The sequence below is a fragment of the Alosa pseudoharengus genome, unplaced genomic scaffold, assembly GCF_046254945.1.
Source record: "Alosa pseudoharengus isolate Yale_2024_CS ecotype anadromous, Long Island Sound unplaced genomic scaffold, YU_APseudo_1.1 YU_APseudo_1.1_scf_20, whole genome shotgun sequence".
Lineage (NCBI taxonomy): Eukaryota > Metazoa > Chordata > Actinopteri > Clupeiformes > Clupeidae > Alosa > Alosa pseudoharengus.
This window is the reverse complement of record NW_027468664.1, coordinates 35,425,384-35,450,263: the sequence shown is the minus strand read 5'-3', so window position 1 is coordinate 35,450,263 and position 24,880 is coordinate 35,425,384. Positions and strand designations below refer to the sequence as shown.

General features: G+C 42.8%; 1 protein-coding gene across 1 annotated transcript in view; it reads right to left on the bottom strand.

Moving 5' to 3' along the window:
* dmd (dystrophin) overlaps window positions 1–24,880 on the bottom strand; it is a 541,017-nt gene that overhangs the window by 454,014 nt on the left and 62,123 nt on the right. The window contains exon 4 of the mRNA XM_076297170.1: window positions 8,500–8,577. Within this exon, the coding sequence (XP_076153285.1) occupies window positions 8,500–8,577 (78 nt within the window). The remainder of the gene's footprint in view (window positions 1–8,499; window positions 8,578–24,880) is intronic.

Sequence of the window (24,880 nt, the reverse complement as noted above, 5' to 3'; positions counted from 1 at the left end):
TGATGTGGCCCTCTATGAAAATGAGTTTGACACCCCTGCTCTAAAATATCTGTCCTGCCCTGGTTGCAACGGATTGTGGCCAAACGACAGAAGCGCGGAGAACCCTCCTTTGTCTACCAAAAAGTGTTACTTTGTGCCCCGCGCTCCCCACTGCTTGTGAAAGAAGGGGGTGGGGGAGGGGGGCTTAACGTGAAAAAGCTTAATGTCCCAAAACGGCAAAGTCATAATGGTAGGCTACAGGAAGTGGGGGGAGGGTATGGGATGACCAGAGCCGTCTTCGCTGTGCTATTCAGAAAGCATCTTCTATTGTCTTTCCAGGCGCACACAGCTTGTTATAGCCTATCGAGTGCCTTAACAGATAGGCTCTGCTCTTGGGTTTGGCCTCACAGCGAACTCAACCCTCTTGTTGCTTGCAGTTTGTTCAATAAAGCGATGCAGATTACATTATTTATTTCTGATTAATTGCGTCTTTTGATGTCTTTTGCAACATCTGCTTGTTAGGCTGGGCTACTGTCCTGTACAGGTAAATGTTCAACAATTGCTGGTGTAGGCCTACAGGCTATAATCAATTAGGGACTGTTCATTATTTATTTAAGGGGCTACCGGAGGAGTTTTGGGAGCGTTAGTCAAAAAAGACGTGACCCTCCCTCGCCAGCAAGAAATTTTTCTATGACCCTCCAAAGTGATTGAGAAAAAACGCATGAGCCTCCCCAGTCCCAACAATTTAGGCTATTGATGCCTTCTGTAGGCTACTGGGTCAATTTGGGAGCTTGCATGCTACGACTCCTTCCTTGAAATGCCTTGAAAAGGCTGTCGTTTGCACAATTTCACAAATAATCACCGGGACTGAAACAAACCTGTCAACTTTTCCCGGGTTTATCGCGTATTTTAACTTTTTCCTCGCTGTCTTAGGAGGAGCTGCAGGGCCGTCGCAAGGGGGTGCGAGACCCTGTGCGAACTTGACAGATGCATGAACTTACGTGCATGAAATCATGCGATAGCTTACTTTACACATAGCCAAGGCTACCGTCGGTGCATTTTAATAGTAGCCTAGTCTAATAAGCTACACCAGCTTGTCTTTAAGAGGGGAAATTGTATAGCCTATAACATTAGCTGAGTCACATATTTGGCCATATGTTGTTTATCATAGGCTACATCACGAAACCAAATAGTTTAACCAAGGCGAACACTTTAACAGGGGAAATTAATTGGGCATGAATCATTGTGCTGAACGGTATTTGTCAATGAGCAGAAACACACACGACATTCAAACTGTTGATAAGATGTGCACTATGGAAACTGGTCTGTAGGCTAACATGGACAAATAAATGACACTGACTCGCCATATCTTGCTTTGCCGCAAACTCAGCAATGAAATCATAATGTCTTTTTCAATTCATAGAAGGGAGAGCCCAGTCTTTCCTTTGACATTGAGGTGCGCAAATAGTTTTTAATAGCCTGTTCAACTTCGAAAAGCTTCGTTCACCCGATGCCAGTCACTGATCGCAATTTCAAATTTCGGGAATCGTTCAATCTTTTTAAGTGTTAAGTGCAGTAGGCCCCTATCTGCCCCCTTTGGAATTATATCTTGAGCCTATTATAATGTCCAGTGCGTTATGTCCTGGGATTCGGACGTGCTCAAAAAGAAAAGAAAAAACACTTGTTGCTTTGATATCTTTTTCTTTGTCGTTTGAACGTCGGCAAGCAGGCATGTTGCGGTTGCAATTTAAGTGAAATTTCTACAGTAGGCCTACAACATGCAACATGCTTGTTAGGCTGGGCTACTGTCAATGTACTTGTACAGGTAAATGTTCAACAATTGCTGGTGTACAGGCTATAATCAATTAGCTAAATCATTTGTCTAGCTGTTTAAAAAATCGTGCTACATTCAAACGCAAAAGGTGCTTTGATATCTTATTCGTTTGAACGTCGGCAGGCAGGCATGCTGCAGTTGCAATGAATAAGGATAATTGGTTTTATCTGCGGATTTATTTTTTGCATTATTTTGAATATGACTCGCTCCAGTCTCAACAGCACGTCTACTTTTTCCACACGCATCTAAGTTCTAACACACATATCCCCTCTGCTTTCTCTCTCTCCATCCCTGCGCACGGTGCTTTCTTAAGCTGCACCATCTTACAACAATTGCATCTACATTTTCATATTAGAATGTTTTGTCAAGTGTAAGCTTAAACTACCGTGATAAATTTAAGTTCCCGTGCCCCCGCTGAAAGTCTCATGCGCTTATCGTTACACTATCAAATCTATAAGTAACCGTGACAAATAGGGTATAAGATACATAAACTCACGCTATTGTATTATCATATATGTTTGGTAATGGCTCAGCTTTCTCTGATTGTTCTACTGACTTGGAAACTGCATCATAGAAGCAGTAAGTCAGATCGCATCAAAAATAGTAGTGGCAGAACTTCAAAGTGACACCTTGTGGTTGTTGTGTGGTGTGTCAACTGCAGTTTGTGCCATTTCTGCTGAGAAAATGGGGTGCCTGATTCCTGAAGGAACCCGTCCAAACTTAACTGGGACCCACTGTAGCTGTGACGTGCAGTCACCTGACATCACCGTCAAATCAGAGGATATTTCAGAACTATTAACGTGGACAGCTCCCCTTAAGAGCATCTTAAGAGCAGTGCACAGTCGGAAAAACCAAACGAACGATCGTAAGATGAATCGTAGAAAACCCTCTTAAGAGCGTGTCTCCGTCGTTATCGGGGAAGTGGGCCCTGGACTGATGACTTTTTGCCACCCTGGTGGCTATTCTGTATATTGTTTTCTGTCATGTGCTTTGTGTGTACCTGCCCGTCACCTGTCTTTGTCTACGCCCCATCTCCTTATTTGGTCTGTGCTTCCTGTCTTGTTAGTTTTCCCTCCGTTTCTGTTTCCACACCTGTTCCCCGTTATTGTCTTGTTGGTCTTGTCCAGTCCTCTGTCTTTCTGTTAATTAGTCTGTGCATTTCTGCCCCCGTTTCTCTGTCCTTTGTCGGATCGTCTCTCTGTTCACCCCGTCGCAGTCCTGTCTGTTAGTAAGTTTGTCAATCATTAAAGTGTGTTTTTCTAAATTCTGCACATGGGTCCAAGCCAACATTCCCTGACATTATCAGTCTATGTTATATTGTTGTTATACAGGAATTGATATTTAGGCTACCTTTGAACACTGATTAAATTGTAGCCTAAAACTGATTTTGCTGCTTACACTTGAATTACAAATCAGCCTAGCTGTTGAATATTGACCTCATCGTAGCCTATGATGCAACTGCTTAAATTTTAGTTCTAAATTACCCTGCCTTTCAAACACATTGCTGACTTTACATAGTCCATCATGTCAGAGGAAATTGAGAAGACATTGCTATACACAGATGAAGTTAGAAATTTAAATCCTGATGAAGTTGACAGGCCTAGTGTGGAGCAGAACGATGAAGATGAGCAGCCACAAAACTCCCAAACTGTTACGTCATCACTAAGGGCTTCTACACACAGTTGCGCTCCGTCAACGCATGCCAGTGGGTGTTCCCGTAGGTAGCTATGCAAATGACCTGAAGTATAACCGTAATTTGATTGGTTGGTGCCGTCAGTCGATTGGCTTGATTGGCTGGTGCCGTCTGTCGGTGCAGCAACAGCTGAACTTCTCAACGCGAGTGACGGGAGAAACACGATGCAACGGACCTACAATTCAGTTCGGCAACGGAGAACACAGACTCAAGCAGCGATCTACTTGTAGTGTGCCACCTCCTGTTAGAACAACCTCTTGTCGTACAACCAAAACCAGCTAACACACCGACCACAGAAAGTCAGTCTTTTAGAATGTGTCATTTCCTTACTGGAACAAGTCCTGGCACAGGGTTCTCTTTAACACAATGGCCCACGTAGATTCTATTGGAGGCCACGAGATGCTGACAGATCACAAGGCCCATGTCGAGTCTGTGGAAAGGCAAGCCACAGCACAGTCCACCACTGCCTTACCCATCATCTGTGTTTTGTATGTTATTCACCTGGCCACGTACAGTGGCCCCTCAGCCTCTCTCACAATCTACACAGCCAAACAGCAGTATTCTTTGTCAGCAGGAAAACTAGACGGCCCACATGTGGAGGGGACCAGTGGTGGGCCTAAAAGAAAATCCCCAATGTGTGATGATGTTGATTTGAAATCGGTTTACTCTCAGTTTTGTGACTCAGTCGAAGATATGTCCCAAGTAATATATCAAAACACATAGAGACTAAACACCCATGACAATTTATTTTACACTAATGTTTTAGTTCAGGGCACTGTAAACCTTAAAGCTATGGTTGATAGTGGATCCATGGCCTGCACTCTGAGTTCATATGCACTTTCCTTGCTTGAGAAAGCTGACATGTTTATACCTGATGCACTATCTCCTATGTCTATCACCTTTGTTGGTTGCGGTGGACTGAAGACAAACCCTGTTGGAGTGTGTGTCCTCCAGATGGAAGTGTTTGACTGCAGCGTCTCAGTCCCAACCCTCATTGTTGATGGACAAAGTGATGATCTCATCTTAGGCAGGAAAGTGATCAAGCATCTAATACATGTGAAGAAAGCATCAGGAGACTACTGGGAAAATATGTTGACCTCAGGCCAAAAGGATACAAATGAGGAAAATCTGCTGCAGCTCTTGTCATGCGTGGAGAAGGATCAAACGTCATCACCGAGCAAGACCTCATGGAACATTGCTCAGACATCCCTTCTCAGTCAAAGGTCAGGTCGTTTCTTGGGATGGTGGTCTTCTATCAACAGTTCATTGAGGGCTGTTCTCGCATCAGCAAACCTCTGTTCAACCTCACCTCAGGCATGAAGAAGCCACGGCATGGTAAAGGCCGAAGGAAGCCAACCATGAAAAGATAGTTGACTTCTGTTGATTGGATCTCTGTGTGCAGTGAGTCATTCAGCGTTCTGAAACAGGCACTACTGGATAGAGTCACTCTGGCACACCCAGACTTCACCAAGCCCTTTCTGTTGATGCATCGAGAAATGGACTGGGAGCTGTACTATCGCAGGTGGGTGGAGACGAAGATGTTGCACGACCAATAGCTTTTGCCAGCAAATCGCTGAACTATGCTCAGTCAAGATATCCTGCACACAGACTGGAGTTCTTGGCACTCAAGTGGGCAGTTTGTGACAAATTCAGTCATTGGCTGTGGGGCCAATTCTTCAGTGTGGACTGATAATAACCCACTGACATATATTCTTACAAAGCCGAAGCTGGATGCTTGTGAACAGAGATGGGTGGCGAGGCTTGCTCCATACCACTTCAACATCCAATACATCCCAGGTCCCAAGAATGTGGTAGCAGATGCTCTTAGTCATGAGCCTTTTGTGAAGCCCAGTGTGTTCCACCGACTCACACGAGTGCCATATGGTACGCTCCTTAAGGAAGCTAGATCCCTCAACCCTGATTGTGTCCAAGATGTGTTCCGCTGGTCTTGTCACCCTTTTGACTATAGCGGGAGTGGTCATCATCATGGAGCTGGGCCCTCCATGGACGCTGGCGGTGAAGGTCCATGGAGGGCCCAGCTCCATAAAGGTCAACCTCACCCCTAGTTAGTGATGGTGCACACACTGCCCAAACTAGATATGAGAGGGTGGTGAGACCTGTTATGAGGTTTATGCAATCTATGCAACATAGGGTTTTGACAAACTTATGACCCCCATCCCTTTGTTAACAGTGTATGTTTTTATTTAGTTTTATTTTAATGATTAATCTTCTTACGGGTTTTGGGTAATGAGGGAGCCCGAGTGATTTCTGTAATACTGTGCAAATGTTAAGTTCACTGGCTGTATTTGCATGTAACCGGCATGTTAACCTAAGTGTGGTTAAGGAGGGTTGCAGCCCTCTGTCACCTCTAATCCTTCACGGGATAACGGGATAGTCTTGCGACTGGAAAGCTTTGTGTTTCTTTTATTATACAGTGTTTTGATATATTTGTTTTTGTCCCGGGGTTTTGTTTCGGGGTAGGTTGAAAAGATTTGCACTTCAGTTAATTTATATGATCTGCTGTAACATGAGTCATTCTAAAGATATATTGCTGCATAATTATACATGCACTGTTATATATTTAGAAATTGTCATCTTCTTTTTACTGTGTTTTTAATCTTTAATCGACTGACGTTTATGTATACCATGATTAGCATATTCGCTGTAGCCGTTGTTATGATGATAATCCTAAAGCTAATTTTATTTCCCTTTTATAGTGTTTTACAAATTGTCAATGGCTAGTGGCGAAGATCCTGACTTTTGTCTGTATTGTTGTCAGGTACACTTTTAATTCAATGTCTTATTATATTCCCCCAGTCTGTTATGTACATTTTCGGGTGTTTTACAAATTGTCAACGGCTAGTGGCGAAGATCCTGACTTTCGTCTGTATTGTTGTCAGGGGCAACAAATAAACGGTTGCAGAGATAGCTAACTAATTAAATTGCAGTCTACATTCCATGACAAACATTACCAGTAGGCCTACTGACTGAATATTAAATAGACTAGATGTACCGCAGAGCGGTACAAAATATGACCGCCGCCCAGTCCAGCACATTTTTTCCACAAAAATAAATCACGCTGAAAGGCCTATATGATTCTAACTGTCTCACTAAATTGCATTATCCACACTCAATTCTCACTGATATCTGCTAGACAACAAGTACCAAAACATGATTAGTTCATAGATTTCACATGTAAAATTCACTTTATACAACCCCACCTCCATCTTGCCTGTTCATAATTCTGAGAAATTCTTGAATTGTGTGCATGTACATGTTTATGTTGTGTGTGTGTGTGTGTGTGTGTGTGTGTGCGTGCTTGTGTGTGTGCCTGCGTATGTGCCTGTGCATGCAATGCATGCGTACATATGTCTACTGTGTGAGTATGTGTCATACGCATGATTACTGTGAATGTATGTGTGTGTGTGTGTATCTGTTTGTGCACATGTGTACACATGAAATGGGTTAACATGACCCCTGGAGGCAACCATACGGAAAAAAATGGTCATCCTAGTCCCTACAGTTCTCAAGATATTCACAGAGAACTGTGTCTGCCCTACCCTCCTTTCGGGGGGTCCAGTCCAGCGGGGGGGCTACAGATCAAAACGAAAAACGACGGTTCCATGCTATCCATGTGGGGTTACATGCCCACCAAGTTTTGTGTACCCCGGTCTTTCAGTGTCCCGGGAATCCTTGTTGGTGTACGTCACTAAATGTACACATACATTATTTTATTGTAAGGCCCCCCATGAACGAAAGTACACAAAACGTGGCATGCATTCGGAGGGTGTCATAATGATCCTACACCTTTAATTTCGTGCAGTTTTGACCTTGTCAGCCAGAGATATTGTGATGAAAACACCTAATGTTTTGCTTTTTAATTTTTAACTAGGTGGCGCTATACATGAAATAAGTGGTAATGGGATAGGTTGACATGCCCCCTTAAGACCAACATACAAAAAAAAGGTGGACCTCCTAGGCCCTACGGTTCTCGAGATATTCACAGAAAACTGTCTCCGGCCACCTACAGGCCAGTTGGTGTATAGTAACATAAATTAATTTATTGTGTGGCCCCCCATGAACGGAATTCCACGAAACTTGGCGTGCATTCAGAGGGTGTCATAATGATCCTACACTTCCAATTTCGTGCAGTTTTGACTATGTTAGGTCACAGATACCTGCGATTACAACACCTCATTTTTACTTTTTTGTGTTTAACTAGGTGGCGCTATACATGAAATGAGTGGTTATGGAATGGGTTGACATGGCCCCTTGAGATCAACATACAAAAAAAAAATGGTCCTCCTAAACCCTACGGTTCTTGAGATATTCACAGAAAACTGTGTCTGCCCTACCCTCCTTTCGGGGGGTCCAGTCCCGCGGGGGGGCTACAGATCAAAACGAAAAACGATGGTTCCATGCTATCCATGTGGGGTTACATGCCCACCAAGTTTCGTGTATCCCGGTCTTTCAGTGTCCCGGGAATCATTGACAGATATTTGGGCATGCGGAAAAAAAAAAAAAAAAATCTGACTAAACCTATATGACCGCCGCTTCGCTGCGCGGCGGTCATAATAATTGCATAGATATGGCAAGCAAGATGAGAGGAGACACATAGCTATCCATTGATACCAAGTACATCCTTCTGAGTCAAAGGGAGCCCTACACTAGAGCCTGCAACCTAATGAGTGTGTGGTGTGTTAACCTGCTCTGGATTGCATGCAGGCAGTTGAATAGCTGAGTGACATACCAGGTGACATGAACATGTCATTCAAAAACATATCAAGAGCTCAGAGAGGAATATGTGCCTAGCAGGTTATACATATAACAAAAGGTGACATTGAAGCACTTTGACTGAAAGAGAACGCCACTGTGACACTGGAGTAGCCTCCTTATACACTGTAAGAGCCTATTGTGGATGTAGATATGTGTGCATACTGCACAGATGACATCCAGACAGAACAGATACAGGTAAAACAATATCTATACTTACATTATGCTTCTGTAGAATCTGAAGTGCCCTGTTCACATTATTGAGAGAGTGCACTCTTGTGAAACCTTTTTCCTTTATCTGATGAAACAAAAACATGCAGCATACCATTAGAACATAGGAGTACATTTCATTGATTGCCTTTTAACTGAACATTACATCATCTCTCTAAATATTATCTATGACTACTGAAATGTTTACTGCCCTTCCAGTGAAAAGTTTGTAAATCTCTCTCAAATATTGATGAAAAATAGCTACTTTCTTTTCATACTTGGACTTGAACAGTCAGGTGGTACAACCAATGTAAAATTAAGAAAAGTTATTTTAATATAAACTCTTTATTGAATTGAAAATTGAATGGATGAACTTGCTAGTAAAGTCAAAAGTTTATATAGGTGTCTAAAAAGATTCCTGTATAATTTGAAATTAGTAGCAAAGTAGCAAAAGTCAGGTGCAACCAGGTAAAACACTAATTTAAACCAAGAAATAGTAGATTAATGTGAAGAAATGGTTGAAAAAATGTCTTGCACCTAATTATTCTATTAAACAATATACTTTTTTATTCATCATATGGGGCGTGCCACAACAAAATGAGTCCAGTTTGAGTCCAGTTTGAAAGAAAAAATGGGTTTATTGGATATTCATAATCCACAGACCTTAGGGTTTAAAACAAGGGGTCATTTGTTCAATTCTGTTTAGCCAACCCAGAGAAACTGGCAAAAATGTAAAAGCTACCCTCATCTCAGAAAAAAAACAAGTTCTGAGAAAAATCAGCTTTAAAGTCTGTGAAGTGTAAATGAGCATATTATGTATATTTCCTATCAACCAATCACCACAAGACTATGCATCCTGATAAAGTTCCCTTTGCTTTTGGAATTAAAATAGCCCCAGTGCTGTCGCTGTCAATCTCAGTTGTCAGAAATCCGTAGCCAAAGATTGAATTGCATCAGAATCTCTTTTTTTCGGTTTAATCCTAAAAAGATCCGAACTACACAGCGCAGCGTCTAAATCAGAGGTCGTCAAATGGCGGACCACGGTCCGAGTCCGGACCCTGACGTGATCCTATCCGGACCCGGACCATAATAACCTAATTTAGATTTTCACATATTCACATTAGATTTCAAAGATGCGCTAAATGTTTCGTAGGTTAGGATAACAGCAATTACTTCAGTAGCTCCAGGAACCATCATTTCGCTTGCTGCTAGTCAGCCAGTGAAATCTGTGCATTCTGATAAAGTTCAGTCAGTGAGTAAAGTTACTATGGTGAAGAGACTTACTGACAGCCTGAAACGAGCGAGGAGAGGAGAAGGGACGAGAAACAATCAGATGGATATCTAAGTTAACGATAAGTAAGTTATTTTCAAATCATGGATTGCTCAAAGAGGAGAAAGCTAGACAGCGAGAACAGATATAACGATACGGGGGCAATAACACGCAAAACTGTCACATCCATAACGGCAACTAAATAGGCTACCATGGCACTGTGTTGCCGTTATGGATGTGACAGTTTTGCGCGGTATTGTCCTGGACCGACTCTTCTACATATTCTAAGACAGGCGGTTTTTAGAAGCGCCAATTTGAAGCACCTCTACTAGACAAAGCATATATTTTGAGCAAGCATAGGGTAGGCTATGCCTACCCATTCAACAGTGAACTGAGACCATAGAATATTTTACGATTTAAGAGGGCACTACGATTGATCCACCACAATCTAGTTACATGCATTCACTAAATGTTGTGCAGCTATTAAGACTTGTTTAAACACAGTCTTCCAACTTCTTAAAATACTTTTAAAAGCCTTATTTGTCAATGACTCATAAATGAATACAGTGCAACTTGATCATAGCAACCATGATGTGCCCAGGGCCCAGGCCCAGGGGCCCAAGGGGTCAGGGGGCCCTGAAGCCCAAGCCTTTGCATGGAATCATTGCCTCAATATCAACACATCAGGATGTAGGCTATGAATCTGATTGAATTTAGTATTGGCCATCCCCAAAATGCACCAGAATACAGGAAATCACATCAAACAAATTAAAATGTTCTGGGGGAAGACCCCCAACCCCCCCTTCCACCCCTCCCACATATGCGACAATTAGTGGGGGGCCCTTAAAACATCTGGGCCCAGGGGCCCGAAAGTTCATAATCCGCCCATGCTTACATTGTACGATTTTTGTCTGTTTTCACAGTCGGCAACTAAATTTCCAAAGTCAGACAGAAATCATGGGAGTTGTACTGGAATTGCGGCGCGCTCCCATCAACTAGATCGTTAAGTGTAAGGTGCCAATCTTAGTGGTTTTAAGTCAGTCGGGTGTCAGTCCTTTTCTAGTTTTGCCGTTACGACAATATCAAACATGATACGTTACAACTTTGAGTTTAGTAGGCTATCATTTCAGTTCCTGTTTATTTATTGCATGATGGGTAATAGTTTAAAGGAATCCAGTTGCAGTCTTGTAAATAGTGACCCTGCAAGATCCCTAGTCATTGCAAAATCCTAGTCTGTGACTTAAAACTCTACTACTGGTCTTTAGATGTGAGAGGGTCTGAGACTGTAGTCTTTCAAAAATCTTTTCCAAATCTTTCCAAAGTCTGTCAGTGTAAGGAGGGCTTAAGGCACATTCCATCCAACTTTCTATCCATTCATCCTCTTCAAACCATTCACTTATCCACCCATTAAACTATCTATCAACATCCATTAAACAATCTGCCTACCAACATCCATTCAACTTTCTGTCATCAATTACACTATCTACATTCAACTTGCCTGCTAAAAACGTCTATAGAATCCTATGGCATTCTAGACTAAATAACCTTATTTCCTGAGGGTTTTATGAAAAAATACTAAGAATTGTCAATGTGTACCAAAACCTTACTATCTAAGCCTCTACACACCTAGAAACATGAAATAAAAAGCATGCTGCGCTACACAGCAACCAGCGGGAGAGTCAATGTTGCGCTATGCAGCAACAGGCGGGAGATAGAATGTTGCGTTGTGCAGCATCCAGCACGAATGGGTTAAGCCAGTGTTTTTCAACCTTTTTTGTGCCACGGCACACTTTTGACACTTAAAATGTCCCACGGCACACTAACATACCATAGCCTAAAATTTCAAATAATACACAGATATGGCCTTATTATGGCTTCTATGCCAGACCTGCTCAATAAAACAAGCGCCCTCTGTTTCATTTGTAGGTGACTATATCTAATTTAATTGTTGTTATGAACTGGATATGTGATGATTCTGTGAATACTGGATATGGGGCCCCCGTTGTACAATGCCTGCATACCACAAATAGTGCAATCATACAATCAATGAGAGCATGTGGTTATAAATTCTTTGATGCAACAGTTGCTTTTCTGGACCAGTGAGTGACATTTGGGTAATTTTCTGCGGCACACCTGATGATCTCTCACGGCACACTAGTGTGCCCCGGCACAGTGGTTGAAAAACACTGGGTTAAGCATACGAATACAATCTGTCTCTCTTAAGTAGGGCTGTAACGATACACCAACCTCACGATTCGGTTTGTATCACGATTTTTGACCCACGGTTCGATACGAATCTCGATTTTTCTTTTTTTTTTTTTGGGGGGGGGGGGGGGGCTAGACATTTTATTAAATAACATTTTAATAGCCTCCCTTAGAACACCAGAGGATTACAATATAATATATCTATTATTTTATATCCTGATAAAAAAAAAAAAACATTTTTCTGAATGACTGATATTTATGACAGCACACTTTATGCAGATTAGCCTATAGCCTAGGCCTACTATTTTTTATTACAACTCTACCTCTTTAATTCAGCTGTCTGGTTGAAGCCTGGAAATATTGTAAACAAAGTAGCATATAGCTTAGCTTATCATAGTCTACTGATTGGACTGTTCAGTTTCCCCATGTGTTTAAGTTTCAAGGTAATATAGGCTACTTGTTCTCCTTGGGACAGGCCCTTTTGGGAAACGTTGGTATTGAGATGATCAGTCAACTTCAATGCAAGAGTTTTAAACAAATATGTGCAGCATGCTAATGATGCTAAGCGGATTTAATAGTAATTTAGCTAGTCGTCTATGCGTCCTTGCTTTCACGATTGGGAATGTTTTATTTAAGTCGCGCGTGTTCATTGAGCAGGAGAGGGAGGGAGAGTGAGAGGGAGGGAGCGCGAGAGAGAGCAGGGCAAGGAGAGGGGGTTTACTTCTATACTGTTTGGTAAAGTTGCACACATAGTCTACAATGAAAGCAAGGAGAGGTATGAAATTATTATTTATTTATTTATTTATTTGTTTTTGGACAACGTAGGCTACCGATAAGTAAAGCGGGAGTGGTGGGTTGCTTTTGCGGCCGCATAAGCTGCAAAGCACTGCGTGAAACACTAGAAAGGGTGTGTCGCGATTCTGCCTTTTCACACCGCGACACAGTATCGTGGATATGAATGTCGCGATTTCGGTTTCGAATCTTAAATCGTTACAGCCCTACTCTTAAGACTACAGATCCTGTTCATGTCTTTCCAGTGTCCACAACTGTTTCAACATAAACTACAATAATTCACTAGTTTTCATCAAAATCGCTGTTTTTTTCTAGAAATGGAGATATAACATCTTTCATGAAATATGAAGTGTTGCCTGTAAACTTTCCGGGAAGTGATCAGCGAGACCTGGCGAGACTGCCACCTAGTGATAGACCCATGAAAATGGCCTGGTTTTGAGATGACGTGCATGCGTCACTGATTCGACCCAAAGCGGCAACCGAGTTATGATAAAATGTCCAGATAAAATGTCCAGATTGTGCGTTTTCATGAGTTTTCGATCGTCATATATTTCATTTACATTCATCACAGAGTTCCCAAAATCACATATAAGGTGTGTAGAGTGTCTAGTTTCGTAATTTAAAAAAAAAGCTAAAAACGTAATATTACGTTTTTGGCACTCAATGAGTTAAATAATTTAACAATTTAAACTATCCAACTGTTTAAAGGGACACCAGGCAAGCTTGATGCTTTTTCTCTACGAAACTCCCCCTCGCTCGGTCTGAAGCTCTTTTCCTTTTCTTTGCATCTTCCGTCAAGGGTTTTCGCTGCTTCTTCGCTGGCTCTGCCATTATACACACGTTTGCAACAGTCGCTAGCGTTTCATTAGCCTGCCTGCTGTATGCAGGATGTAAACTGATCCTGCTTCGGTCGGCGGGTACGATACACTGAACTTGCAAGCGGGATATTCTTCCTACAGGCAGTAGGGGCGGACGAGAGAGTCTTCATTCGCCCTATAATGAGTCATTTAACCATATACTGACTTACGAAGATGAGTAATTAACACGAAAACGTTGCCTAATGTCTCTTTAACAGGTCAGCCATTCAAACGGTCAGTTGTCATCAATTATGACTCCCGCCAACTGTTTCCTCTGCCCACAATTGTTAGCAAATAAAAGTTTGTTCTGCATTTTCATGCACTGGTAATTCTTCGGAATTACATTTTCTAGTGTTTTCAACTGCTTTTTTTATCATGATTAGAAGTCCATCTTTCAGACAATTTTGTTGATGTTTGCCATGAGGTTTGTTTGTTTGTTCGTTCGCGGTGCCTCAGGAAATATGGTGGTGGTCTCCCCAATCCATGCGATTTTTGGTGGTCATGGACAATTTTGTGGCACGAATTGCAGAATTCGCTGACTTACTTTCCTGGCCTGCTCGCTTTTTGATCAAGCTATAGTTGTTTGTATCCACATGACGGACTGTAGCCACAGAGCAGTCAGTTTGAGCTGTTGGGTTTAAGCAGCGTTTCTCAAACTGTAGTGTGGTGTGTCACTACTGGGTCGCGGAGACATGCCAGGTGGGGCACAAACTGACGTGAAAAACAGGAGTTTTTTAAATTTATTTTTTTATCTGTAGCCTAGGCCCAGGTAGCACCCGATGCGCAATGGACGCACTGTGTTATTCATAGGGAAGCGCTCATGTCAAGGCAGCTTAGTTAGTCCTGACCTGAATGAGATTTTGAACGAGGATGTGAGAGTGGTGAATTTCATCAAGACCCGACCTTTAAAAGCACGTCTATTCTCCGCACTTTGCTGACCAAAAGGCTGTACTGTTGGATGGATCCATTTAATGCAGCATGTTGTTATTTCATTGAATATATTGTACAATGCTGTAAAATATTGGCCTATGCTTCCTAATATGCTTCCTAATATGTTCCTGGAAAACAGAAATATGTGTGTTTACAATGGCACATTATGTATTTATTTATTATTATATCTGCAGCACCAGCTGATTTTAACTCTGCTGAAGAGGATATATTTAGAACTTAGAATTTTTTCGAAGCGAATGGGAGAGAGAGCAGGGGTGGAATCAGGTGGGAATCAAACCCGGGTCGCCGGCGTACGGTGCAGGTGCCCCAGCCAGTTGCGCCACAACTGGGGCCTAAATTTTTACAATTTTAAGCTCGACCTACCACTTTCTTAGAGCGGTGAGGGACAGGTTCGAAAATGCTCCCTTGATCAAAGTGGGGAATGAAAGAAAAAGTTTGAGAACTACTAGGTTTAAGGAAGTTTCATTGTCAGGAGAGGTAGGCCTACCGGTGCTTGGGCTGCCTGCAAACGATAGGTCTGGCAACACAACATTGTCTGAAATATCATCTGTATGAATAGCAGCATCTCTCATATCAAGAAAAGATTGTAATGAAGTTGGCAAAGCAGTATTGTCTGACATTTAATTTGTGTTTACAGCAACATTTCTCATATCAGGTAAATATTGCAATGAAGTTGGCAAAGCAGTATTGTCAGAGATGTCATCTGTGTCAACAGCAACATCTCTCACATCGGCAGAAATTTTCACTGAAGTAGTGCTGAGTCTTTCAATTTCCCCCAGTTTCTTTTTAAATACATAGACATAATGCCTTCCATAAGTTAAAGTTGCTTTTGTTTTGGCTTACTCATTCCAGTGTGAACCCACCAATCATATATCTCCTTTTCAATGTCTGCATTTATTTATTTATCCTGTCATCTTTGGTCCTCCATATTCCATTCAGCAGTGTGCAGCTGCAGCTCTCATCTGGAGTTTCCATGTTGTTACCGTCATTAATATTAATTTATTATACGGCTCTTCACAATGCTAGTAGAACACTCCATTGACTTGAATGGGATTTCCCAAAGTTCTAGCGGTAAATAAATTCATGTAATTACCGCTGCAAACATATAATTACCGCTGTCAATTGCAACAGGTTTTGTGCTTCTGATACGTCTTTCATATCACTATGCAAGGACTGGAAATTCATCCCCTCATAGCATAGCTTGTAGAAACTTTGGATGCTTAAGCCGGTAGCCGGCTAACTCCCGTCAGACAGCACTGATTCTTTTCACGTTTTTTCCAACAGAAAGTATTCCGTGAACATGATCAACTGAGCTCTGTGTTAAAATTGGCCAGAGTGCTCCTTTGAAACAAAGAGTTTTAACAAAAGTGTGATTAAAAACAATGGAAGGTACAGTGGGCAGTGCTTCGACTTGGCCAGCTTCCCTCGCGGTCCGCGTGCGGGATCACGCGACTTTAACGCCACTGCAACAACCCAAACAACCGGCAGATGTCTCAAGTGAGCAGGGTGTCTCGTAAAAAGAAATGGAGTCTGGAAAACCCTACACAGACTTCACTACAGACTTTAGCAGACTGGTTTAGAAATAATTTAATAGCCAGAAATATGCCTGCCCTGCCCTAATAAAGAAATATTTGGTTAACTGCGAGTGAATCCCGTTTGCACCCGTAGAAGAAACGCAGGACAAATTAAACATTCTGGTTTTCTCCGAGTGCAACGATGATAGACAGACATCATTTGGACAAAATATAGAGCACATTAACCTCCGTTGCTCAGCCAAATGCCTTCCTGTTACGTCCTGTTATCACGGAGTTACAGGCGATACGATTTTTGATGGTCACAAGTTTACTTCATTAGCGGTTTATTTTTTTGATTATTAAAGAGTGTTTTTCATTTAAAGGTTTGACTTTGTGCTTATTCAGTAGAGCATTTAGTGCTCTCCCCAATCCCAGACGTTCACATTGCATGTTTGTTTGTAATGGATGCAACCGCGAGATACGCGTTTGACGGCAATGAGTTGTTAACAGACATGAACCAAGACATATAGCCCAGCAGCAATCTAGGGACTGTTCGTTATTTATTGAAGGGGCCACCGGAGGAATTTTGAGTGCTTCAGTCAAACGTTGCATGACCCTCCCTTGCCTGCTAGAAATTGTTCAATGACCCTCCGACCAGAATTGTTAAAAAAGACATGACCCTCCCCTGCCAATTGTCGCTGTCTTCCGCCTGCGCTGCTTTGCGCCACAGCCACACACTGTGATAACGCTCTTAAATCAATATTTCCCGTGAGCTTGCATGCTACCAGTCCTTCCTTTTCAAATGTGTTGCACCTGTTTGCACAATTTCACAAATAATCATATGTGATTAATAATATGACAAATAATCCCTGTGCACGGGGAACGAAACAATGCATGGCAACTTTTTCCGTGTTTATCACTTATTTTAACTTCCCCCGCTGTCTTGCCATTTAAACGTTTTCCCGTAGAATATCCCATATTTTAATACTCTCATAACAGCCCTGCCATCGGGCCTGTCTCTGTGTTGCCCTGTTGCTACCCCCTTGCCCTTCCAACGAAACAGATGTCTTCAAATCATCATTTTCCTTGCTTGAAGGCGAACTTAGAGGGATGTTAACCTATTTAAGTTTAACGGCGTGATTGTCGTGAGAGCACGATTCATTGGCGCTTGCACTCAGCTACTAGAGAAAGAATTTCCCCTGTTTGTATGTTCACTCCAAGTTGGCCTACCATAACGCTACTTGGAACGTAACACATTTGACAAAGGACAGATGCATGTTGCTAGTAACAAAATATTAACTTTCACTGTTTTACGATGTCTTTGTCATGGGGAAGTGTTTTTTCCCATGCATTTATTCTAGGCTACTGTCAGTGACTGCCGCGAGAGAATCGGGTTCTGTGTTTCATTCATTTCAGTGACTGACGCAAGAGAAGCGGGGTCTGTGTTGTGTTGCGTTGCGTTAATTTATTTTCATTGGGCATGCCCTGCTGTGCCGTCCACAGCTCTTCAGTTCCGACAAAGCCGAAATTACTCCTTTTGAAACAGGCCGCGCGTTTGTATGGTTATATTGCTTGACAGGGGGGAATCCCAAGCAGCTTTCAGCCATAAGGCTACTTTGAGAACATTTCCTAATTTACCCGACACTAATATTCAAAATGTTGAAAACTATTTCGGCATAGCCTATAAGCAGTTTAATTAAATGTAATGTTAGTTGTAAACAAATGGGCTACTTGGTGAGGCTTGACCTCACAGATGCGCTCATGCCTTAGATGGCAAGAAAAATCTTCACGATATAGGCCTATTAACTCATTGAATGCCAAGCTGTTTTCGGGAGCTTTGTCCTAGAGTGCCAGCAATCTAGACCATTGTTGATGATTTTTGTACAGCCACAGCATATTCTGTGTTATAGCTATGAACACATACATAGCTCGATTAAAATGTGAGACTTTAAGCTCTCGGTGGGTGCAAACCGTGTATTTCTACACGCCTCTGTTCCTGAGAAATCCCAAGCTAAACAGTGGCTAGTTTTCATCAAAATCGCTGTTTTTTTCTAGAAATTGAGATATAACGTCTTTCATGAAATATGAAGTGTTGCCTGTTACTTACTTATGTAAACTTTCCGGGAAGTGATCAGCGAGACCTGGCGAGACTGCCACCTAGTGATAGACCCACGAAAATGGCCTGGTTTTGACCTGACGTGCATGCGTCACTGATTCGACCCAAAGCGGCAACCGAGTTATGATAAAACGTCCAGATAAAATATCCAGATGCGCGTTTTCATGAGTTTCACGATCGTCATATATTTCATTTCCATTCATCACAGAGTTCCCAAAATCACATATAAGGTGTGTTACATTAATACACAGGATTAGATGTTAAAATCCCTTGTTCCAAAATCCAAGGTAAAAACACATTCAGAAGCCCCTGCTCAAGCTTGACTTTAAAAAGCACACTACCCACAAATCCGCCAACAAATGGTCACAAGCACAATGCAAATGGCCTATCCAACAGCAGTAGCCTATATAGTATGCGGCATGTCATTGGGGTTATCAAGTGGGCACCCTCATTCACCGATGTTTCGTTAAGTTAGGCCCACGACACCTCATGAAGGCTTAACAGTGAAACCAGCGTCCTGGAGACACTCCCCTCCATGCTACCACCATATTACCACATTGAAATATCCAATACTCAAAATACTCTTAACCAGCCCAGGCATGGTCTAAGTTGGCTAGGTCGGTCCGTCCCGTTGATGTGGACTGAACCATAAACCATGAAGAACCTTAGCCAAGTACCATCACCCTAGGCACAGCCCATCACAAACACAAAACAAATTAGCCAGTTAGCTTAGCCCATTATCTTAGGCCCCATCCCAAACACAAAACAAATTAGCCAGCAGTTAGCAGTTAGCTTACGCCCCATGCTGCCCCATATTACCACAACAAGCATCCAAATACCCTTAACCAACCTAGGCATGGTTTAAGTTGGCTAGGTCGGTCCGTCCCGTTGATGTGGACTGAACCATAAACCATAAAGAACCTTAGCCAAGTACCATCAACCTAGGCACAGTCCATCACAAACACAAAACAAATGAGCCAGTTAGCTTACCTTAGCTTGCGCCCCAGGAAGGGTAACTTCTCCTTACCCACCACCAAAACAAATGAGCCAGTTAGCTTACCTTAGCTTGCGCCCCAGGAAGGGTAACTTCTCCTTACCCACGACCAAAACAAATGAGCCAGTTAGCTTACCTTAGCTTGCGCCCCAGGAAGGGTAACTTCTCCTTACCCACAACCATTCGCTTGCCCGTTCTGCTGCTAAGGACATGTTACTAACCACCTGCCTTAGACTTCGACCACAAATGCCCAATTCAGACAGCAAGCCAATAGCAGATCTGGCCACAAACCCACGTGCACCGATTTCAATAGGCCTTAATCGTGCACTCCAACCTCGCTTAGCTGCCTCCTCTGCTATTTCAGTATATTTAGCTCTCTTCAGCTCATTGGCCACTTCCACTCTGTCTTCCCAAGGAACAGTGAGTTCAATGAAGTAAACTATCTTCTCTGAATCCGACCATAGAATTACGTCAGGACGTAGCTTAGTACTCACTATATGTGGAGGTACCGCCATCTGCTGGCCAAGATCAACCTTCATTTCCCAGCCCGCCCCATTTTTCAACTGGCCGGTTTTGCACCTGGCCTTCGCGGAACAAGGTTTATCCCCCTGACGTACAAAGTTAATTTGCCTTACCCCTTTACTAGCTGCTAATGAATTGACTTCTCTTCTTTTATCCTCTATTGCCGCTGCCACACATTTCAATACCTGGTTATGACGCCACGTATACCGCCCCTGGGTGAGACTTACCTTGCATCCTGATAGGATATGGTGGAGACTGCCCACACACGAGCAAAGTATGCATTTATCATCCTCACCAAACCATTGACTTAAATTCTTGGGAGATGGGAGCACATCATATGTAGCACCTAACATAAATCTGGTCTTACTAGCTTCCATGCCCCATAGATCTTTCCATTTAATCTGTCTTTTTTCCACCCCTTCCCAGTTCACCCACTGCCCTTGTTTTGCCTGCGACACTGCCTTAGTACATCTTACAGCCTCCTCCTGTCTATGCATTTCCTCCACTACCATTTTCCTCTTTTCTCCTGCAGAAGCCTTACTCCACAAGGGTTTACTTGCACCCACCCCTAGACCCCCCCGCCCGTGCTGCACATGGCCCATTATATCTCTATGCTTCAATGCTGATTGAGCTTGCTTAACTGCCTGCTCTGGGTTCCACTTCCTCCCTGCATTAACTGAGGGTGCAACTTTCCTCACCACTGGGTCCTTGGACTGAGTAAGAGTCAATTCCAATCTAGCCTTAGCACACTTAAATTCCTATGTCAGACTAGATATTGGCAACTCTACAATACCCTTCCCATACAAGGCTACACTGCTTAAGCAGCGTGGGACTCCGAGCCATTTTCTGACAAAGGAGTTGATCATTTTTTCCAACCTCTCTACCTTTGACAGAGGAACTTCATAAACTGTCAATGGCCACATTAGCCGAGGCAACAAACCAAACTGCAAACACCACAGCTTGAGCTTACCTGGCAGCCCCGACTTGTCAATTTTTGCAATACCTTGCCTAGTGACCTGTCTCAAGTCTTCAACCTGTGATTTATCACTAAGGCTTGCATCATACCACCTTCCCAGGCTCTTCAGGCCTCAACTGTGGGAATCACCTCCTTATTTATAAGGGTTACCTTCCCTTTAATAATTGAGAGACTCCTAGACTTACTTGGTTTCACCTTCATTCTGGCCCATTGCAGATTACTATTTAACTTACCCAGCAACCTGTTGGTGCATGGAACGGTTGTCGTCAAGGTTGTCATGTCGTCCATGAAAGCCCGAATCGGGGGGAGGCGTGGCCCTCCCTGCAACTTCTCCCCGCCCACTACCCATTTTGAGGCCCTAATAATGACCTCCATTGCCATTGTAAAAGCAAGTGGGGAGATGGTACATCCGGCCATGATTCCTATCTCAAGTTGTTGCCAACCTGTGGTGTAATCAGCTGTAGTAAAACATAATTGAATATCCAGAAAGTATGCTTTTACTAGGCTTTTAATGCTACCTGGGATTCTGAAATAATCAAAGGCCTCCCACAACAGACTATGCGGCACAGACCCAAAAGCATTAGCCAAATCCAAGAACACAACGTGCAGGTCTCTCTTCTCACGCTTTGCTAATTGAATTTGGTGCCAAATCATGCTGGTATGCTCTAAGCACCCGGAGAAGCCAGGAATTCCAGCTTTTTGCACCGTGGTATCAATTAGTTTATTCCTTTCAAGGTAATTTGTCAGTCTCCGTGCCACCACACTAAAGAAAACCTTCCCTTCAACATTCAGTAGACTAATTGGCCTAAATTGATTAATCTCCACTGCGTCCTTTTCTTTGGGAATAAATATTCCCCCAGCCCTCCGCCAAGCCTTGGGAATACTCTGCTTTTTCCAAACTATCTTCATTAATTGCCATAAAAATCTTAAAACATCTGGTGCACTCTTATACAACCGGTAGGGCACTCCATTAGGTCCCGGGGCTGAAGAGGCCCTTGCACGTTTTATTACTTCTTGCACCTCTTTCCACCTTGGTGGACTATCGTCGCATTGGCTACTTAATTCACCAATAGGTGGGATATCAGCAGGAAGTACCATCTCCCTGAACCTCTCCCTATCTTTGTGCACTCCCTCTAAATACTCCTCAAGCTTCTGCTTAGGTTCCAAAAGACTACCACTCTTCTGCATTACGAATAAAGACTTAACAAACTTAAATGGGTCTTTATAGAATGCTAGTCGGGCTCGTGATTTCTTCTTCCTATTTTTCCTAATATTTTCAGCTCTTCTTAGCACTACTAACCGCTCCCTCACATCTGCCTGTAGACAGTCAATACCTTCCTTCTCATCATCTGTAGCTTTTCTCCACTGCTTCTTAAGCTGCCTCCTCTCCTTGATAAGTTTATCTATCTCCTGCTGGCGCCTAGATTTAACTACCTCATGTAGCCGTTTTGTCCTTCTCTCAATAGTCCCAAATCTTTCCTTACCATAGCTATAAATAATGTCTCCCATTTTCTCTAATTTGCTTTCAGCCGTCCCCTTGAGCTGACCCAGGATACTGACCAAATCACTATTAACATCTTCCCACATTCTACATTCTGCTGCGCCTGGCCATCTAACCCCAGGCCTATGACCATTAATCTTCTCCCTCCTTGGCTGACTGGCCTCTCTCTCTGCCTCAGTGCTAGAACTTACCTCAACAACAGGGGTACTGATGTCCTGCGAACTGTGGGTTTCTTCCTGTCGCTGGACTTCAACCGACTGACTTGATGCACTTCTTAAGAAATAGCTATCAATGCGGGGACCCTGTGTTCCCTCTACCAAGCACTTCTTTTTCCCTTGATGAATTTTCAGGCCCTTTAGACTTGTAACCTTCTGCCAACCACACACACACATCTGCAGCTTTTTCTCAGTTTTCTCTGAACTAGTGGCTTCCACAAACATGTTTTCCTTACTCGTAATCAAATTCGTTCCAGGGTCAGTAACCATGTCTATCACAAGTGAGTCATCTTCCGCCCCTGCTCTCGCTGACTCTAGGGGTATTTTTTCATTATGTCGTACTGTAGCTTAGTAGGGTGCAGCCCATAGCTTAGTGAAGCCTGGGCTACTGCCACAATGAGCTGCTAACCCATTGTAGCCCCGGCGGGGTCTATTCCCTCCTGTCAGCCGTCTTTCCGTGCTGTCACAAGGTCTTTCCCTAGTTGCCAGTAGAGTGTCTAGTTTCGTAATTTAAAAAAAAAGCTAAAAACGTAATATTACGTTTTTGGCACTCAACGCATGGGAAGGAAAAATGTAATATTACGTTTTTGGCACTCAATGAGTTAACTGACCACCGGATTCACATTGGCTGGGGGGCAGGGGGGGCCATCAGACATTTGTGCCCAGTTAATCCGGCCCTGTCCCCAACAAATCACACCACCTCTGTGACAGCTTAAAATAAGTCGAGAGGACTCCTAACTCACAGATCTATTCACAAACCGGTTTTGTGGCATTTCACCGTGTTTTGAAATCCTATGCAGCTACAGGAGCTTCCAATTGTGAGGAAGCAATTTTGTATTGTAGGCATAACTAACATGCAATAACGCCACCAACAACAACCAAAACTAGGCTACTCATTGTCAACATGTAGCCTAAATTAAATGTAACATTATTGTGAATCAAATTAAAATGTTCTCTTTTGCAAATGTAGGCATAGTAACAGATTAATTTAATAATGTTACAAAAATACTACATCAATCCGTATGTTTCATTAGGCTACTAGGCTATTTGTTTTGCCTTACTCTTGATTCATTTAGGCTAGGCCTTTTTATTCAGGGCCGTACTCACAAATAATTTTTAGGCTAAAAGTAGCTCCTAACTGGCGAATTTAGGAGCAACTCCTAAAAATATGGGCATGTCACTCCTAAATTTAGGACTCCTAATTATTTTCACTAAAAGTAATTCACAAAGCATTTTAGACCTAAAAGTACCACCTAAGTCTGGGACAGCTTAATAGAAGTCGAGAGGACTCCTAACTTACTAAGACCTATTCATAAACAGCTTTTTGTGGCATTTCACGTTGCGATGTTTTGAAATGCGTAGCCTATGCGGCAACAGGAGCTTCCAATCGTGAGGGAACAATTTTGCATTCATAAAAGGGATGCAATAACGCCACCAACAACAACCAAAACTACTCATTGTTAACATGTAAATTAAATGTAACGTTTCATTGTGAATCAAATTAAAATGTTCTCCTCTTTGCAAACATAGGCATATGGTGACAGATTAATTTAATAATGTTGCAAAGATACTGCATCATTACTGCAGCTTGAATTTCCCCTTGGAAGTATCTATCTATCTATCTATCTATCTATCTATCTATCATCAATCCATAGGCCTATGTTTCATTAGGCTACTAGGCTATTTGTTTTGCCTTACTCTTCATTCATTTAGGCTAGGCCTTTTTATTCAGTTATTAATCATCTTCCGTCCTTCGCACTACTTGTGTAGCGCACGCATTCTCAGACCTGTCACCTGTCATTCATCATCGTAAGGGAGGTGTTTGGAATAATTCCCGCGTTACAATCGTCAGCCAATCAAGGTGGTCACTTCAGTCAAGCTCGTGCATGAGTAATGATGTCATCCATAGCAACGAAGACTCACTCCTAGTTTAGGAGTTGTCATTTTTCGAGGCAGGCCTTCTGTTGAAGAACTTTATATAAAGCCTGTGCTAACAGTAATCCTCCTGCCCCCGATACCACAGCTGTGGACAGGCTCGGACTGGTAATCTGTACAACCGGGCAAATGCCCGGTGGGCCGGTCCACATGTGGGCCGGTGACCTGCGGGATTTTTTTTTTTTAATTAAAAAAAAAAGTTATTTAGCCTATTTGCGGCCCGTCATGTAGGCCTAGGTCTAGCCTATAAATGCAGTTGCATCCATTTGGCTTGGGGGGTGACAGGTCAATCATTTTGGCCTCTTCATGACAGGTTCAGTGTGTGTTACGATCGCGCCCCCCTGCCCCACCCCTCAAGTGGATTTGTCCAAGCAGCCGCTAGTTCGAGTGCATGGTAGCCTAGGCTGTATAAGTGGCCTCCGCTGGCTGGTGTTCACATTATTGCAGTTTAACCGTAAACAGCAAACAGAGGTCTAGTTTTATTCCATAAATATATTGCTTTTATAGACGTTAGTTGCACGCGCTACCAAGAGCTCATTTACA